Raw genomic sequence first — 19,120 nt, 5'->3', positions numbered from 1 at the left:
ATGGAAAAAAACATTAGGAGCTGAAAACATCCAATAATGTTATTAATTTTTATAGTGCTCTGTGTATAAATGGACAATAAAAAACCAGGGACGTCCAAGCTTTTCATTTTGAAAAAGTAAAATAAGGGATTTTAAGGGTTTGAGGGGATAATCTAATGTAATTTTCTCTCACTCTTCGCATGATTGAGACTTTTAAAAAGTGGACAATAAAAGAAGTATCATTGGTACTTAAATAGGTATATAAAGGGATTGCTGATAAATTGGTGTACATCCCCAATGATAAAAATGAGGGGGAATTCTAATGTATCTTTTTTTTAATCTTAGGGGGTAAAATAAGTCGTTTAAAAGTTTTAGGAAGGTAAACCCCACCCTTGGACGTCTATGATGGGTACTTAATCCAGCGGATATCAATAGGTTTCGAAGTCATACTGAAATAATTTATGGAAGTCACAACCTGTTATGGCAGGTATTATCTGAAATTAATTAAAAATACAAGAATTATACATAAATAATAGAAGTCTTATTCTGCATCGAAAAATATTTTTTGTTGTTGTGAAAATGCAGTTTTACAATTTACAATAATACATGATTCGTACAAATATTTTGGTTTTAAATTTTTATTTTCTTTATATATCGTTTTATAGTTTTTTTGTTAAATATAAAAATGCTTTTTTATCAATGAACTTAAGGTAAAAAATTTCACTTTATAATGTAAAAACATACAAAGCAAAGAAACTAAAAAAGATAATTTATATTTTTTGTTTTATTTAAAACTAGCGAGATGAGGTTTCATCTAGAAAGAAACTATTTTGCTTACAACTTTTAACCAAAAAAGGACAATATAGAGGAAAAATTCGGGGATTAGAACTTCAGAAGGGATAAGACAATGACCGATAAATTGATGAACAATTCATCCCTAAAATTAGCCCTTCTGTAGATTACAATTAGTGGTTAAAATGTTTGAAAACCCAACTCAATGAACCAATCAATCAAACTTAAATATAAGTCCCATAAGTTGTTAGGCCAACGAATAAGAAAACGTTTTTATATGCAAAAGCATTTCTTCAGAAGTTCAGATGAAACCAATCTCAGCATTTTAACATAAAAAATTATATAACAAAATAGATAATGATAACAAAGTTGTGTTTATGGTGATCCTGATCCTGACCTTGCCGGTGACCCGGATTTGGATTGGGCCGGAGAACCGGATCCCGAACGGGCGGCCGGTGACTTGGATTTTGAGGCCGATCTGCTGCGGCTGCGGGAACCCGCCGACTTACTGCGTGATTTTGAACGCGCAGATCCAGCAAATTTGCTGCGCGATCTGGATCTAGAGCCGGAGGCACTGCGGGACTTGGACCTGGAACCGGACTTGCTGCGTGATCTGGATCTGGAGCCGGAGCCGCTGCGAGACCCGGACTTAGTACGGGATCTTGATCTGGAGCCGGAGCCAGATCTGGAACCTGTAAATAAATACATTTATTAAAAATCTTAAACATAACACATTTAAATCTCCAATATTGACACACTATTACCCATCTGTAGATAAAAATTGGTGGTTGAAACGTTTGAACACCCAACCTAATAAACCAGCCAATCAAAATTCAGTAAAAGTCGCTGAAGTTGTTGAATAAGAAAACGTTATTATAAAACTTTGGAGACTACTAGAGTTATAACCAGCCCATTGTTCTCTCTTTCCCTGTATCTTATCTATAAATCTTATTACCTGATTTTGCCCTGGATCTTGATCTGGACTTGCTGCTGTCGTCTGAGCTGGCGATCCTTCTCTTCTTGGTGGCCTCCTTGTCACTTCCACCTTCGCTTCCACTTCCACTTCTGAATAAGGAATATGAGAATTAGTGAAATAGATTTAAACCAGTTTTGTTAACCCCAAGGGGCCGAATGCCAAGACTAAAAAACTGTTATTAATTTATGATTTTTTTAATATTCGAAGAAAATGGCATGTAATGCGATGATATACATAATTTTTAGTATGGCTGAGAAAAGTTTGGGATCTATCGGATATTACTCGGTTTCAAAGCCATACTGGAAACTTTATTTAAGATCAAGAAAATGTGTAATTGTAAAGGCCATACTAACTTTTTTCTGAATATTGTATTTTCAACCTTCCTGATTTAGATCAGGATAGAAAACTTTTTAACAATAAATGTGTATAGTATAGATGTATAATCCAGACCACCTGGTTCCAGTGGTGGGAACGTCTGCTAGCAAATTGCTTTCTGCTCTTTTTTTAATACTTCTGGCGCTTTTGGCTGATATTCAAGATCCAATTTAAAGTCGGCTAAGGGTCCCCACCCAGTGAACATACAGTTATTTAACCCCTGTCCTCTCTATTTCTTTAACTTTAACCTTTAACGTCTGCTAGCAAATTCCTTTCTGCTTTTTTAAATATATTTCTGACGCTATTAGCTAATATTCAAAGACCCATTTGAAAGTCGGCTAAGGGTCCCCAACCCAGTAAACATACAGTTATTTAACCCCTGTCCCCTTTATTCTTTTCTTTAATCTTCTGAATAAGAAATAATAGTTATTATTTTCCACTTAAAATTCTTATATACAGGATTGAAATTTTTAAATCATATTAAGCAAAAAAATGCTCATTCACTTATTTAAAAATATTCTAAAAATATAAAACTGCATATTTTTCCTTTCGAAACTTGAATAACGCGAAGAAAAATTTTTATGAACAGAATGCAAATTTGTTTCATCTATATTCTTCATGGAATTCGAGTCTCTTCTTTAGAATATAAAATTGTTAAAAGTGTGTGTATGCTTATTCTAGCTAGACATTACAAATGTAAGGAAAAGTAAATGAGCGACAACTTTTGAGCCAATGAATAAGATAACGTGTTTATAAAACTTTGGGTACCTATTTACAGTACAATGTTAATCAAGTTTGGAGATAAAAACCTTTTTTTCATTCAAACATTATACAATTCAAGTTAATAAATACTGAGAACGGTAATGAAAGATTTCAGGGATCGGAAGCCTCACGTAAGCCGCGCATAAGCCTCAGTTTTAAACCTGCTTGTGAGCAGAAAAAAAAAATTAAGAAAGAAGGATTGTCTGCTAAAGAGCCGTTTTATACATCCAGCTGAATTTTATAGTGATAAAATCACGATTTAACTGAGGCTTACACGCGGCTTACGTGAGGCTTCCGATCCCTGAAAGATTTATACAGGGATGTATATTCTGCACAAGATTCATTTTTTCCCCTGCTGCAATTAAATATTTTTTTTCCTTCCTATTTTTTTCCACAAAGGAGGGGGGGAAATGGAAAAATATTTTCTGAGCCCTTTATTTGATACACCCTCCTCCCACATATTTTTTTAGTTTTTTTTCACTAAGGAGGGGGGGAAAATGGAAAAAAATGTATTCAGTTATCTTAATTTTACATTTCCCCCCTCCCCCAACCACATATGTTTTATTCCCCCCACCTCCCTGCAGAATATACACCCCTGGATTTATATAAACTTTCTCAAAATACTATTAGCTTCGCTACTAGTTTTTAGGGTCATAATTATTGAAAAAAGACTTTTGTAGTGTCCTTATAGATTGATTACTATTAGGCTTGGTTAGACGATTTTAAAACTTTAAGAACCATTCTTCTAGCTAAACTATAGCCAAAGTTAGAGTTAGTGTGACAAGTGTGACACTGACGCCCAGACAAACTTTTTGGAGACCATCGTTTTAGATGTCCCAACGGCCATACAAATGAAGACAGAGCACTATTTTTTTTAAATTCGGAAAAATAATGTCTTTTTTTTCAAAAAGACATTACCTAAATATTAATAAACTATGACAGGAAATAAAATCACTAACTTCTGCTATAATCTTACAAATTGAACAATTCCTTTATTTGAAGTGAGGCAGACAAACAAACTCTGGTAATTGATTCAGCAAAGTTAAATAAAATTATCTTTTATTTGTAGACTTACAGTTATAGAGTTACACTTGCTCTAATGGATATAGAACATACGTGGATATTATGACAGGGGGAAAATTGTGTGTGTGTGTGTGTGTAGCCACAGCTCCTCTGTTTTTTCTCCTGATAAAGTGCGTTGTCAAGTTCCATCCAATTTTAAGAAGTTTGCGACTTTTGCGGGTTTTTTCCAGAGGTCAATGGGGGTAAGGGTTGTAGGTTTTGCAGGACAATCAAAAAGGTGTTGAACATTGTGGGGGCCAGTATTACAATCAGGACAGGTATTTGGTATTTCTCCTTGGCTTATTCTGTTCAGGTATTCATTTAAAATTCTGGAAAATCCACTTCTGAGTTGAGATAGTTTTGTTCTAGCCTTTCTTTTCAGTTTAAGTTCATCTTTGTGGATTTCTGGGGGTTTTGAACCGAGAACTCTGTTTGGCTGATATTTGTTAATAACATTTTTGACTGCTTTGGTATGAAGTCTTTTTAGACCTTTCTTTTTGGTAGGTGTATCGATGATTGGTAGGCATGGTCTAATATTTGGTTTAAGGTCAATAGCTGTAGGTTTCATATTTCGTTCTGGAGGGGGCCTGTCCAGGTGTTTTTGTCCAGGGTGTCCAGGAAGATGCATGGCTAGAACATATTGTTCTGTCAAGAGTAGGGCATGGTCTTTAATAGGTAGAACTTTTGTCTCTTGATGTAAATGGTCTATTCCTGACATGCCTAAGCATCCTGTAGCAATCCGTAAGGCTTGGTTTTGTGCTGTTTGCAATTTTTTCCAGTTATTTGGTTTAATTATAGGGCTCCAGATGGGATTGCCATATTCTAATAAGCTTCGGCCCACGGCTTTATATGTAATAACCAAGGTTTCTTTATCTTGTCCCCAGTCAGAGCCTGCCAGGAACTTCATCATATTTATCCTGGGTTTCACACTGTCTGTAAAATTAGTGATGTGATGTGAGAAGGTAAGATGGCTGTCAAAGTGTACACCCAAAAGTTTTGGGTTCTTCTCAAGTGGGACTAGAGTGTTGTTGATTTTTATTTGAGGATGTATATTACCTTGGCGTCTGTCTGATGTAAACAAAGTCACCGTGGATTTTTCTGGTGAAAGTGACAGTTCTCTCTCTTCAAGATATTTGACTATTGTGTCCAGGTACTTATTCAGCTCTGCAGTCATTTTATCTATGTCCGTTCCTGATGTATAAATTGATATGTCATCTGCATATTGAATGATCTTGATGTGATCTGGTGGTCTGGGGATTTTTGACAGATAAAAGCTGAATAATAAAGGGGAAGTAACAGCTCCTTGTGGAACTCCAGTTCTCACATTCCTGGACGAGGACAGCTTATTCCTAAAGTGTACTTTAGACTGACGGCCTGTCAGGTAGCACTTAATCCACCTTTTAACTGAACCTGGTAATGATGTTTCATTCAGTTGTTTCAGGAGTTTTTCTAATGAAACCATATCGAATGCTTTGGAGAGGTCCAACTGCACTAATATAGTTCTGTCAGGTGGTAGATTTTTATTGAAACCAGTTGCTACCTGTTCGTTAAAATCATATAAAGCTGTCACGGTTGAATGGTCAGATCTAAATCCATGTTGAAATTCAGGTACAGTAAGATGTTCAGTTAGGATAGGCAAGATAAGTCTCTCTAATATCTTGATAGCTGGGCAGAGCAAGGACACTGGCCTGTAGGATTTTGAATCACTGTGATCTTTGCCTGGTTTTGGTAGCGGGACTATGATGGAAGATTTCCATATTGCTGGAATGTGGCTAGTTTTTGATGAAAGGTTGAAAAGATCTGTTAGAAAAGTGATTCCTTTAGGTCCGAGATGTTTGAGATGGAGATTAGAAATTTTGTCAGGTCCAAGTGCCTTGGAAGCTTTACTCATTTTAATAGCAGCTTTAGTTTGATCATCAGTATATGTGGGATGGTCATCTAGCTTGTTTTTATTGATGTTTTTGGTGATGATTCTGTTTGTTCTAGAGCTTTTATGTTCAACAACAGATGTAAATTGTTTGTTGAATTTATCTGCTATTTTGGAGGGATTTGAGATATATTTTCCCTTGAACTTAATAGGTTGGCTTCCTGTTGCACAACTTTTCCCATTAAGCCTTTTAATGAGTTTAAATAGTTTGGCAGAGCAGTTTCGGTCTATTTCTTCAACAGATTTTCTCCATTTTTCTCTTCTATGATTTGTTACTAGGTCAGTTATATCTTTATTTAATTGTGGGATATTTTCACAGGTAGGGTAAGTTGATCTTAATTCATCCCTTTGTTTAATAAGTTCAGCTGCTTCTCTCGGTATTTCTGGATAGACAGACTTTATTCTTCCCTGTGGAATACATAATTTTGATACTTTGTTTACTATTTTTCTAAACCATTTTTCCCCTTTTTGGACATCTGTTGGTTTCCTAGATTTGCTGAATTCTTCTTCTGTTAGCTTAGTAAAATCTTCCCAGTTTGCTTTATCAAAGTTGACAAAAGTTCTCCTATCACTATATTGTTGATGAAAGTCGGCTTGAATAGAAATTTGAATAGGTACATGATCTGAACTAAATTTAGTAATTGTATCCCATTCTATCACAGGTAGTAATGAAAGACTAGCAAGGCTGAGATCGGGTGAGGTAGGTTGACCAGTAGTAGGTATACGAGTAGGTTTATCACAGTTTAAAACTCCAAAGGCAGAATCTCCAATAAGTTCTGCTAGTGCATTTCCTCTGGCATCACTTAAAGAAGAGAACCAGAGAGCATCATGTGCATTGAAATCTCCGATGATGATGGAATCTTTCAAATTAAGTAAAGCAGAAAAGTCAGGATTATAACCTTGGGAGCAGCTTGTAACAGGTGGTAAATAAACATTAAAGATGGAAATATCATTTATCTTTATACCAAGAGTTTCTAAGTGGAGATCAGGTGGAAGATCTGGAAGTTTTTGGTATTTGATGTTTTTGTGGATGAGAAATGCGAGTCCTCCTCCAGCATCTTTGGTACGATCTTTTCTAATCAGTTCAAAGTCTCCAAGTTCTGGTAAAACAGTATTTTCATTTAATTTACTTTCTTGAAAAGCTGCTATTTTAAAATTGTTGTCTTTCAAAAAGTTTAAGATTTCTATTATTTTATTTCTAAGTCCATTGCAGTTGAATTGTAGTAACTTGAAGTTGTCTCTGATTGTAGCTGGTTGTTGTTGTTGACTAGGTTTGGAACATTTAGGGCAGCACCATTGTGGCGTGTATTTGTTGATGTCATCTAAACCACTGCAGTTGTTGTGTTTATTTTTCCTTACATGGCACCATTGTTTGCATTTACTGCATCTGACCGAGTAGGTTGTCCAGTTGACTATATTTTTGCATATTGCACAGTAATCAGGTCCAGGGTTCGATTCGATTCCAGCCATTAGCAATAGTAATTTGATCAGATTGGCTGGATAAAGCTGATCAATTAGAGGGAAAAAGCTTCATAATGTTGATGGATGGCTTGACAACGTCCTTGTTGTTGTTGAGGGCTGTGGAGATATCGAAGAACTTTGCAACCCTGGTGGTGGTGGGCTGGCAGGTGCACCGCGGGCAGGCTTCTTCTTGGCACCTTGTCGTCAATTTAAGTTGCTAACATGAATTCATTTATTTCAGTTCGTTCATCCAATAGGAGAGGGTATTGGGTAAAGCGTTTGATAGGGGGGGGGGGGTATCGTTATTTTAGCCAGCTGCGAGTTACACATTATTACAGAACATGAAAATTTGGTGTAACATCCAGATAATAATATATCCATTATTACTCTGCTCAGTGCTCACTATATGTTTGTCAATCAAACTCAGATTTGTTCAATAAAATAATGTGGGGGTAGTTTAGAAAAACTTGGATCATTTAGGACGGCTAGAAATGGTTAGATTATCCTATTAACAAGGATGACAACATCCATAAGTAGCAGCACAAAAAATCGTAGATGGGAATACGTACAGGTAGATTTAAAAGGTTTTTACTGAAATCAAGAATAGATTTATTGGATAAAATAAATACGAAACCTTTTTTATTTTGTATGATGACGATGGTCAAAGTAAATTATATTAAAGATGCTCATAACAATGGGAAAAATTATTTTGATACTGATATCCTATAAAAGTTTGAAAATTGGATCAAAATAAACAAAGCTTTTGGGAAACATGTAAAACATATAAAAATAGCCAAAAACCTGATAAAAGGCAGTCTGGCCGCCATGGTTGTTTTCTTAAAACGACAAAAAATTTAATTTTTAAATCCTTAAAAACTTTAAAAATTTGGAAATCGGACCATATACACTGAAGATATGGAAAAAAGTGTTAAATATATTTATAAATAGCCTAAAACCTGCCAAAAAGGCAGTCTGGCCGTCATGGTTATTTCCTTTAAAGACGGGAAATTTAATTTTGATATCTACAACTGAAAAAATTTTGAAAATCGGACTATAAACACTGAAGATATGGAGAAAAATGTTAAAAATATAAAAAAAAACAGCCTAAAACCTGCTGAAAAGGCAGTCTGGCCGTCATCGTTGTCTTCTTTAAAAGACGGGAAATTTAATTTTGATATCTATAACTGAAAAATTTTTGAAAATCGGACCATACACTGAAGATATGGAGAAAAATGTGAAAAATATAAAAATAGCCTAAAACCTGCTAAAAGGGCAGTCTGGCCTTCATGATTGTTTCTTTAAACGACAGGAAATTTAATTTTGATACCTTTAACTGAAAAAATTTTGAAAATCGGACCATAAACACTGAAGATATGGAGAAAAATGTGAAAAATATAAAAATAGCCTAAAACCTGCTAAAAATCGGTCCGACCTCAAATGATGTTTTATAGTCAATTGTGCTCCTTAATAATGGGAATGTTGTCAAAAAATTTCAGCATTCTATCTTTTATAGGAGCTGAGTAAATCCCATTTCCCCCATAGCGTTACGGACTGACGGACGGACGGACTGACGGACGGACGGACATAGTGAATTATAGAGTAGCTTCGCTACTAATAAAGCAGTAAGGTTATTTACTTGGTCCATTAAAATCTCGCTATCCAATGAACGGATTGAGATCCCCAATATAGGGAAGCTTCACAAAACTCAGAATGATTTTAGGCCTCTAGGAGCAATGAATGAAAAATAAGGGTGGTAGGGAGGATTGAAGGGGGCTATTTTTTTCCCAGAAGCTATTTCTCTTCCAAAAAAAGTAATAAATCTTTCCAGGACCTATAAGAAGATTCACTGTAACGGAAAACCACATCGGTCCAGCGGTTAGCGAGATATCCTGTTATTTTATATTATAAAGCTTGGCTTAATTGTCTTAAACTATTGCATCTCAAGTTGTTATATGTATCTATAGTATTATAATATTTGCACCAGAGTTGTAGAAACAAAGTTGGATTTCAGACATATAACTTGACTGGGATGTAAGGTATTGGTCCTTTTAACTTTAAAAATAAGATAATTCCAAATAGTATAAATCCTTTATTTGATCGCTAGCGGCTACGCCCCTAGAATCTTCTAAGTTGAATTCGATACTTCATTTTAATTTTAGGTTTAACTTTTTTTTGGTGGGGAGGGATTTTTTTCTTGGGTCGAATTCTCTTGAGAGTGTTGGTACCCGCCCCAAAAATAGTTAAAAACCTTCAAAGGACCTATGAGAAGCTCTATATTGTAAAGGAGAAAGTTCAAAATCTTTGTTACAGTCAGACACAGATCCTGGTACTTTTATATAAAGACGAAGTGTGGACTTTATTGGAAAGCACCATAAATCTAGAGTAAAGATGGGTCGATTGGAAGAAATAACGCCTTTACAATTATCCTTTATTCCTGATAATATATAAAGTTTAGTTTAGTTCTACTATTATACAGGGATCTAAAAGGATTAGACAGTAGCCGATAACTTTATGTACGTACATCCCCAATGATATCTTTTGTAAAATACAAATAGTGGCTGAAATGTTTGGACGCTTAACAATATAAACTAACCAAACAAAATTCAATAAAATGTCCAAAAAACGTTATAAGGAAACTTTATTATAAAACTTTGATGACTAGTGCAACTAAGAGCCCAAGGTTCCCTTCATCCCAGAATATTACAACCACTTCCTATTTATTCTTTGTTTGTTCAGTTCATATGCTCAATCCTTCCATTAAATAATATATTTATACGTTTCTTTGTCATTCGTCTGAATATACTCATTACTACATTTCTTTATGAGGGCCAAATCGGACTGAGCCTATCCTTGAAATACTGTTTGCATCCGTTTGATTCAATGTAGGTAAAAAACTAGCGTAAAGCACTTTTGACGTCTAAGGGTGGGAGTAAAGGGGTGTTTATCCTCCCTCAAACTTTGAAACCCTTATTTTACCTTACTCAAACTTTTGAAACCCCTAATTTTAATCCCCTCAAAATAAAAAGCTAGGACGTCCCTGCAATACTCACCTCTTGGTTAAATTGAAATAGTTAAATTTATTTTTATGAAAAACTATCTATTGTTCTTGTACCTGCTGTCCGCAATCTGCATCCTGCCCCTGCCTCCATCACTATCACTGCTGGAGTCGCTCTGCACCACCGCCCTACTCTTAATCTTCAGCTTCTGCTTAGAGGACAACTTCTCTATGCCCGCCTCCTTGTCGCGCTCCCTTTTCTCCGCCTGCTTACGCGCACGCCGCTCCTTCTTAGTCTCCTTTCCGCCCTCCTTGCGCGGTTTCTTTTCGCGTTTACGCTTGCGGCTGCGATCCTCTCCACCGTCAGGGTTGTCCTCGCGCCCACTTTCGTCATCGCTGGTGCGGATTTCGCCGTCGTCACGCTTGCGGCCACGGCCTCCGCCACCACCGCCACGACCCTTACGGGCTGCTGGCGTGTCTTCAATTACCTTAAAAAGTTTAAAATCAGTATTAGAATGAAAACATTTTCAGAGAGGGGACATTGGACTGTTTATTGCAATAGTCCCAAAAATTTTATTTGTACGTTTTCGTTGGTTTATCAACTCTGGGGACTTTTTTGATTTGTTGGTTTATGAAAATAAATGTCCACCAACGTTTCAACAACTAATTGTAATCTACAGCAGGGGTAATTTTGGGTATCATCATTAGGGATATACAATATACATCAATTATCGGCCATTGTCGTAGCCCTTTACATCCATGTACAGTGTACAATATACCAGCTCAAAGAGTATTTTCTTTTTTATATCAAGTTTTAGAACTTTATCAGACCACCTTACGTAAAAAGTAGCTGCTCTCTACAATCGAAAAAACTTACATCAATCCTCATGGCATTAGACATTTTCTCTCTGTATGACTCTCTTGTCTTGGCCTTCTCTGCCAGCTGGGATCGCCGTTCCTCTTCCTTCTTACGCAGGATGGCCTCCTGCTCTTGACGGAACCTGAACAAAAAATGATTGGTGGAAAAGTTTGGACACTCCTAGTTTGTACCCATCAATCAAGATTTAGGTTATAAAAGTCGACAAAACTTTTAAGCCAAAGAATGAGAGAAAGTGTTGTAAAAAAAACCAGTTTTTTACAGCCCCCCTCCCCCCCTCTACTTTTATGTGAAACTCATTTTCAATTACAACAAGTATGGAAACATCCACAAAAGCAAAGCTTAACATATCAAGAGAACAGACAAATGAACATTAAGAAATTAATAATCTATCCCAAAATTAATTCAATACAGGAAGCTTAATATGGTTAACTTTCATTTTAAGACTTAGTTGTAAAGATGTTTTGCTTATAACATTATGCCTTATGATCATTAGAATCCATTTTCCAAAAATCAAGTGAATAAAATTGTCCTATTAAAAAGCTTTAAATCTTATTTAAAATGGTCATACTAACTTTCTGAAAATGATCTTAGGGTTGCTGCGCTTTCTATAATAGTACCTGACAGTTACAGAAATCATCATGACTTTACCTTTCTCTTTCTTGTTGTTGTCTCTTGCGAAGTTCCTTTTCTTGGTCATCAATAGTTTTGGCACGTGCAACGTGATATTGAGCCTAGACAAAGAATAGATATTTATCGTACCTATCGTATTATAGACAGCTTTCCGCGGATATTAAAATAAAAATCCCGCAGGGATAGGAAAAAGTTAAATTACCCCCTTTATTTTCAATTCATTTAAAAATGAATGGGGGGGGGGGATTTCTTTGATTAACTGGCATTTTGAGGGAGAGCACCAATTTTTTTATACCTGAGACAACAGATCCTGGCACTGCCTGGCCTCAATGGCTGCTCTGGCCAGGTCATACTTCATCTTGTCACCCTCAACAGCCAGGTATTGGAAATACTTGTGGGAGATGCCGAGCTCGTGTACAGCCTGCAGTACCTCTTCCAGTGTACTCTTCTCATCCCTGAAGATCATGATATATCAGGTCTACTTTCTTTCTTTCAATTTTTAAACAAAGAAATTGGATTATGGTATAACTGTTCCTGGTAACGATTGGAGTAGAAGTGAAATATAAAAGACTTAGATGGCTAGGACATGTGCTCAGAATGGCACCTAATAGGATTTTTTTAAAAGTGCTTAAGATGGAACCCCACTACTGGTAAACGTAAACAGGGATGACCAAAAATGGCACAGCTCTAAAAAAGACTTAATTAATCTAAATTGACATGGGAAGAAGCTGAAGCACATGCCCAGGACAGGACATCATGTAGGAACAGGGTCGCCCTATTCTCTAGACTACATAGTCAAAAAGAGAGACGCGCGTGAACTGAACTGAACGATTATCTCCAAAACTCTAAGAACTTTAAAGGCTATTCAACGGAGGAGACGCGAAAAAAAAGACGTATTTTAAGAGTTTTTTGTAAAGTAGGTTTTTTGTCTAAAACTTAAGATTTAAATAACTACTGAACTGATTGAATTCTCCCTTGTAGGGCAGCTTTACATAAGTAGGTCTCTGGAAAGTTTTAGGCTATTTTTTTTAGATTTAAGCCTTGAGATGGTGTTAGGCAGCCGCTAGTACAAGATGAAGTCTTTAAACCTACCTCAAAAGTTGGGCAGCCAACTTCTGGAGAACAAGAGCAATATTGAACAGGATAACTGTGTCCTGAAAAAAGGTTTTGATTTTTTTAATAAAATTAATCAAGATTTTTAAAAATACAGATTGAAATTATTTAACATATTGCAAAATAAAAAGCATTTTTTTCTAATTAATAAAATGAATTTTAACTCCTCCTAACACCCAGGAATCTAAACGGAAAATACAAATTGATAAACATCCCTAATGATGATCAACAAAATAACCTTCTAAGGTAGAATTTAATCATTGCATTGGTTAGGAAACAACTGTTAATTTAGAACCAACCAATAAAAATTCAATCAAAATACTCAATGGTTTTGATAAAGATATGGTTATTACAAAACTTTGGACACCAATGTAATTTACAGTCAAATGCTCAAATCCTCCCTCCCAGCAATTACCTGAGGCGCAACTCTTCTGGCCCTGAGGAGGGCAGCCTTGGCCTCCCTGAGCTTGCCAGCCTTGTAGTAGGCCCTGGACAGGTACTGGAGCACCTCCACGTTCGGCGCCTTGTAGAATTTCTTCAGTGCGTTCTCGTACATCTAGAATATTAGATTTATTACCCCAGTAAAAAAAACATATAATTCTGACAAATACATGGCCCAAGTGGTGAAGACCCTTTTCGTCTGCTAGCAAATTGCTATCTGTTCTTTTGTAGGGACTTAGATGTGTTTAAAATTTCGAAAGTGTTTGCTGATATTCAAAAACTCAATTAAAATTAAGTCAGCACACGTTTCCCACCCCGTGGGTAGAGTTAAATATAGCTCGTTTCCCCTCTATTATTCTAATCTATGTGTTTGTATTTCCGACTCTATTAGCTGATTTCAAAGACCCAATACAAAATCAGGACATGATCCCAAACCTGTGGGCAGAGTTATATAAAGCTCATGCCCCCTCTATTCTTTTACTTTAATTGTCAATCAGACACAAAAACCTGTCCACCTTAATAAGGAATTTTAGGACCATGTAATTTACCCAGCTAAGATTTGCCCTGACATATAATATGAATGAAATAAAAATAATACTGCTAGCAAAACCAATAATCTGGTCGGATTGCTTCTACAGTGCATTCCGAAAGTCCAATTAAGGCATTGATAATCTACCTACACCATATATGTTTATTTCTAAAATGCCTTAAAATTTTATTTCAAAGCTTATATTATAGATTTCTGAATTATAATCTACATAACAACTCTCTCGATCATTTCACCTATTGATTCATTTATGCATGTCTTAGAATAATTAGGACTTGCTGTGTCCCTTTTATAATGAAGTTAAATTAAAAAAGAGCAAAACTATGAACTTTCTTACAGATAAATAAAAAACTGACCTGAATAGCTGAGATGTACTGCCTTTGTTCCACATAGATATGGGCAATATTCAACCAAACATCACAAAAATCTGCTGTAGCCTCACGAACCTTAAAAAGAATATAAATTTAAACTTAACCTTCAAAGTCACTCAGTAAATTAATTTTTCCCGCAAAAAAATTTTCAAGAAATCATTTTTGGTAGAGTTCCTCAAGGGTTTAGTCTGGTTTTTAAAAAGTGACATATCCCCCCCTCCCCCTTGTTAATCCTATTATATAAAGTAGTAAGTTTTTCTTCTCAAGTTTAAGATTTTTATAACTACAGTATTGATTAGTATTCTCATTTTTAGGGAAGCTTCACAAGATCATAGAAATGTTTTAGTCTATTTTATTTTTGGATTCATATCTTTGAATCCTTTGAAATTTGAATACAGAGCTCCAAGATGCTAGGGGCGCAGCCGCTAGAACATAATCAAAATAATTGAAAAGTTACCTGGGCAAAAATATCTCTGGCTTCTGTGAGACAACCCTTGTGAGCCAACACAGATCCAATCCCATTGGCAGCCCAGATATTTCTAAATACATAATCAAATCACAAAATAATCTATATTCCATATCAAATGGGAAGATAGCTGCGATCTAGAGGGAGAAGACAATGGCCGATAAATTGATATACATCTCAATGATGAAACACAAAAAACTAAATAGGTCAACTGAGCAAACGAATAAGAAAACGTTATTACAAAACTTTGGGGACTAATGTAATAAACAGCTAATTGCCCAACCCCCCCGGCCCTCCTTCCATGGGAAAATGTTCTAGGAATCTTTATTAAAACATATTAAGAATATTTTCCAAAAGTTTTTGTTGAAATTCAACAGATTTTGTATATTAAGTTAGATCTAACCTTGGGTCATTCTTGAGGACAGTTTTGTAATCAGCAATGGCTCTGTCTTGGTATTTCTTCAACTGAAATAAAAATATTTAAGTAGTCTTTTAATGGATATAGAATACTTAGATTAAATGACAGGGGATAATTTGTCGTCATGTGGACCTCAATTTGTGGTCAGTTCGTTCCACCAGTAGGAGGGGAGATGATGACGATTAAAACCATTGATGGAAAAGTTTGGACACTGCAATTTTGGGCCAACCATTCAAAGAATATGTTCGGAACGGAACCTATAGATAAGTAGCAAAAAAATCACAAAATCTTTCACAATATAAAACAAGGATGACAACATCCATAAGTAGCGAAGCACAAAAAATTGTGGATGGGAATACGTAAAAGTAGATTTAAAGTGTATTTATTAAAATCAAGAATAGATTTATTGGAGAAATTAAACACGAAACCTTGTTTTATTTTGTAAGATGAAGACGGTTAAAATAAATTACATACTAGATGCACATAACAATGGCAACAAATTTTTAAAACTGTTAATGCAAAAAAGTTTTAAAATTGGACCAAAAATCTCAAAGATATGGGGAAATATGTCAAACATATCAAAATAGCCAAAAACCTGATAAAAGGCAGTTTGGCCGCATTGTTTCTTTCTTAAAACACCAGAAATTTAATTTTAATATCTTTAACTGAAAATTTTTTGAAAATGGACCATAAACACCAATGATCTGGGTAAAAATGTGAAAAATGTAAAAATAGCCAAAAACCTGCAAAAAGGCAGTCTGACTGTCATTGTTTTTTTTCTTCAAACAACAGGAAATTTAATTTTTATATCTTTCACTAAAAAAATTTCGAAAATCGGACCATAAACACCAAAGATATGGGGAAAATGTGAAAAATATAAAAATAGCCAAAAACCTGCAAAAAGGCAGTCTGACCGTCATTGTTGTTTTCTTCAAATGACGGGAAATTTAATTTGGATATCTTTAACTGAAAAAATTTTGAAAATCGGACCATAAACACCAAAGATATGGGCAAAAATTGGAAAATATAAAAAATAGCCTAAAACCTGCTAAAAAGCAGTCTAACCGCTATTGATGTTTTATAGTTAAAAGTGCTCCTTAATGATGGGAATGTTGTCAAAAAAATTTCAGATCCCTATCTTTTATAGGAGCTGAGAAAATCACGTTTCCCCCAATTCATTAATTACGGACGGACAGACGGACGGACGGACAGACGGACGGACATTGTGAATTATAGAGTAGCTTCGCTACTAAAAACAAGACAGGCTAAGAAAAGCGAGTTCTAAAAATAACTTCACCATTAAAATATTATTTAAAATAGCGGATACGCCTCTTTTTAAAGTAGTGATTTTTCTTTGAAGGTTTGAGATATCCTCCCCAAAATTATTATTAACCTTCCCTGAAGCTTTGAGAAATTAGGAATATCCTTCACTACACACACACACATGTAATACCTTTTCTCTATCCTTAATAGGCTGCTGCATATTCAACAACCGACATTACACACACACACACAGACACACATGCTGTTACTTGTATATAATGATTACCTTCTCTCTATCCTTAATAGGCTGCTGCATATTCAACAACCAGACATTAGACACATACACATACACACACACACACACACACTCACACATGTACTACCTTATCTCTATCCTTAATGGGCTGCTGCATATTCAACAACCAGACATTACACACACACACATACACACACACACACACACACATACACACACACAGACAAGCATGCTGTTACTTGCATATAAATATTACCTTTTCTCTATCCTTAATAGGCTGCTGTATATTCAACAACCAGACATTACACACACACACACACACACACACACACATACACAAACACACACATACACAAACACACACACAGACAAGCATGCTGTTACTTGAATATAATAATTACCTTCTCTCTATCCTTAATAGGCTGCTGCATATTCAACAACCAGACATTGCCCATAGCAATTTGTGAGTACGAATCATTTGTTCCTAAATATTAAGAAAACTAGTTTTCATGTTTAAAAATTTTTGCTTTTTAATACAAATTAGAGGTTTTGGTCAGGGATCTAAAGGGATAAGACAATGGCCAATAAATTGTACATCCCCTATGATAATGCACAAAATTACCCTTCCAGTAGATTACTATTAGTGCTCGAAACGTTTGAACACTCAACTTAATGATCCAACTAATCAAAATTCAATAGAAGTCCTTAAAGTTGTTAAGCCAACGAATAATAAAACATCATTAAAAAACTTTGGGAACTAGTGTAAAGTAATGAATAGCCCTATGTCCCCTCTCTTCATGAAAACAATTGCCGTGCAATCAAAGGCTTGGTTAAGTAGGAATCAGAATTTACAGGAACAATTGACGTTAAATTGAGGTATATCCTAAATAAATTATCTCTTCTGTAGGTAGAAATCAATGGTTGAAAAAATTGAGCACTTTACCTGTATGTGTATTGAGAATTCTTTCAAACTTTTTCTGTGCTGGGCCCCACTCCATCTTAGACATGTGCAGGTTGCCAAGCAGCGACCACGCGTCAGGGTCGTCGTTACTGAATTATTTTTTATTAATATTTACCTCAGCAATTATGTTAATTTACTATAAGCCAACACATTCTTGTTATTAAATTCAATTCAGAAAAATGGAAGCTCATTTATTACTATAGTATGGCAGATGTTCTACTTTTATGAGAGTGAGGTAAAAATGAAGAGCTCTCATGAGATAGTGTGTCAAGTCAAAATGAGCTTGAAAGTGATGCTTGAGCAAACTCTAGTGTTTATACTAAAGTGTCTCAACCTACTCCATGGCGACTTAGGTCTAAACACAAAGAAACTATAGCTAATCAATCAATCAATTACACAATTTGTTGAAGACCAACCTGATCTGTAATGCATCCTTAAACTTATCAGAGGCTTCATAAATCTGTCCCTTGTCACGGGCCATACATCCTTAAATTAGAAATTTTTATGCAACTTTTCTTCTAAAAAATAATAATAATATTTCTAAAAAGAAGCGAAACCACCTTATATTATGTCCTACCAATGCAACGTAACAAAAGTATGTTGCAATAATCCCATTGGTTTTAATAGTGTACATCTTTCAAGTTCCAGTATTCTACAGACATCTCTTGGAAAACTAGCAGAAAGGCGTTACACTTAACGCCGAAAAAAGTTAGAACACTTACCCAATCTGAGGTAGCAATCAATATAGTTGGGATGGTCCATGAGAATTTCTTTGTAAGTTTTCTCCGCCACGTTGTGATGACATAATGTCTCATTCACTCTTGCAAGATTATACCTAGAGATACGTTGTTAAAACTTTGCATGATGATTCTGTAACAGTTAGGTACAATTTAAAAAGCGTAACAACTCTATGATCAGTACAAATTTTTTGGTATGATATAATCATCCTATTCATCTAACTTGGAACGATTTCTAGGACAACAAGGTACAATATTTTAAGCGAAACATTTTAAAAATCAAGTCCAAAAAGTGTGTTTATTCAAGCAATTTTGCAGCAAGTTTATATACAATTGTACTTATATATTAAAACTATTATTCTGCTTATTAAGTTTTGACACTCTACAAGTGTTTATGTTCGTTTGTTCTACCGTTCGCTTGGATAGAAAAATAATGTATTAAAAATGTCAACCTTATAGTGATGGCAATGGGTTTATAATAGCTCTCATCTTCAACCAATTCTATGTTGCTTGCCTAATGCTTTGCATGGTTATATAGTTATGATTGCACGACCTTTGTCTGGAAGTCCTAACTGTTTTTGGCCAAGGCATAACCCCATACTTTTATCTATTCAAGTCAAGCACCTGACATAGCAGCAGCAGGAACCATTGTCTACGTCTTTAGTAATGACGCGGTGTCGGACCGCGATTCAAACCTATCACATTAAC

The 19,120-nt window shown here is 35.4% G+C and overlaps 1 protein-coding gene across 1 annotated transcript in view; it reads right to left on the bottom strand.

Annotated features, from left to right (window-relative positions):
• Positions 1–472: 472 nt before the first annotated feature.
• The window catches only part of Ctr9 (RNA polymerase-associated protein Ctr9), a 28,958-nt gene continuing 10,310 nt past the window's right edge, over positions 473–19,120 (bottom strand). Inside the window, exons 15-29 of the mRNA XM_080170578.1 lie at positions 18,398–18,510; positions 18,092–18,161; positions 17,658–17,764; positions 17,116–17,198; positions 15,181–15,242; positions 14,769–14,850; positions 14,297–14,386; positions 13,368–13,508; positions 12,932–12,993; positions 12,135–12,294; positions 11,858–11,940; positions 11,207–11,330; positions 10,447–10,817; positions 1,727–1,836; positions 473–1,463 (exon numbers count right to left, since the gene is read on the bottom strand). Of these exons, the coding sequence (XP_080026704.1) occupies positions 1,147–1,463; positions 1,727–1,836; positions 10,447–10,817; positions 11,207–11,330; positions 11,858–11,940; positions 12,135–12,294; positions 12,932–12,993; positions 13,368–13,508; positions 14,297–14,386; positions 14,769–14,850; positions 15,181–15,242; positions 17,116–17,198; positions 17,658–17,764; positions 18,092–18,161; positions 18,398–18,510 (1,975 nt within the window). The 3' untranslated portion in view covers positions 473–1,146. The remainder of the gene's footprint in view (positions 1,464–1,726; positions 1,837–10,446; positions 10,818–11,206; positions 11,331–11,857; positions 11,941–12,134; positions 12,295–12,931; positions 12,994–13,367; positions 13,509–14,296; positions 14,387–14,768; positions 14,851–15,180; positions 15,243–17,115; positions 17,199–17,657; positions 17,765–18,091; positions 18,162–18,397; positions 18,511–19,120) is intronic.

The sequence above is a fragment of the Acartia tonsa genome, chromosome 8 (genome assembly GCF_053477335.1).
Source record: "Acartia tonsa isolate MP-2025a chromosome 8, ASM5347733v1, whole genome shotgun sequence".
In the NCBI taxonomy this organism is placed as follows: Eukaryota; Metazoa; Arthropoda; class Copepoda; order Calanoida; family Acartiidae; genus Acartia; species Acartia tonsa.
This window is presented reverse-complemented; position numbering and strand designations above follow the sequence as displayed.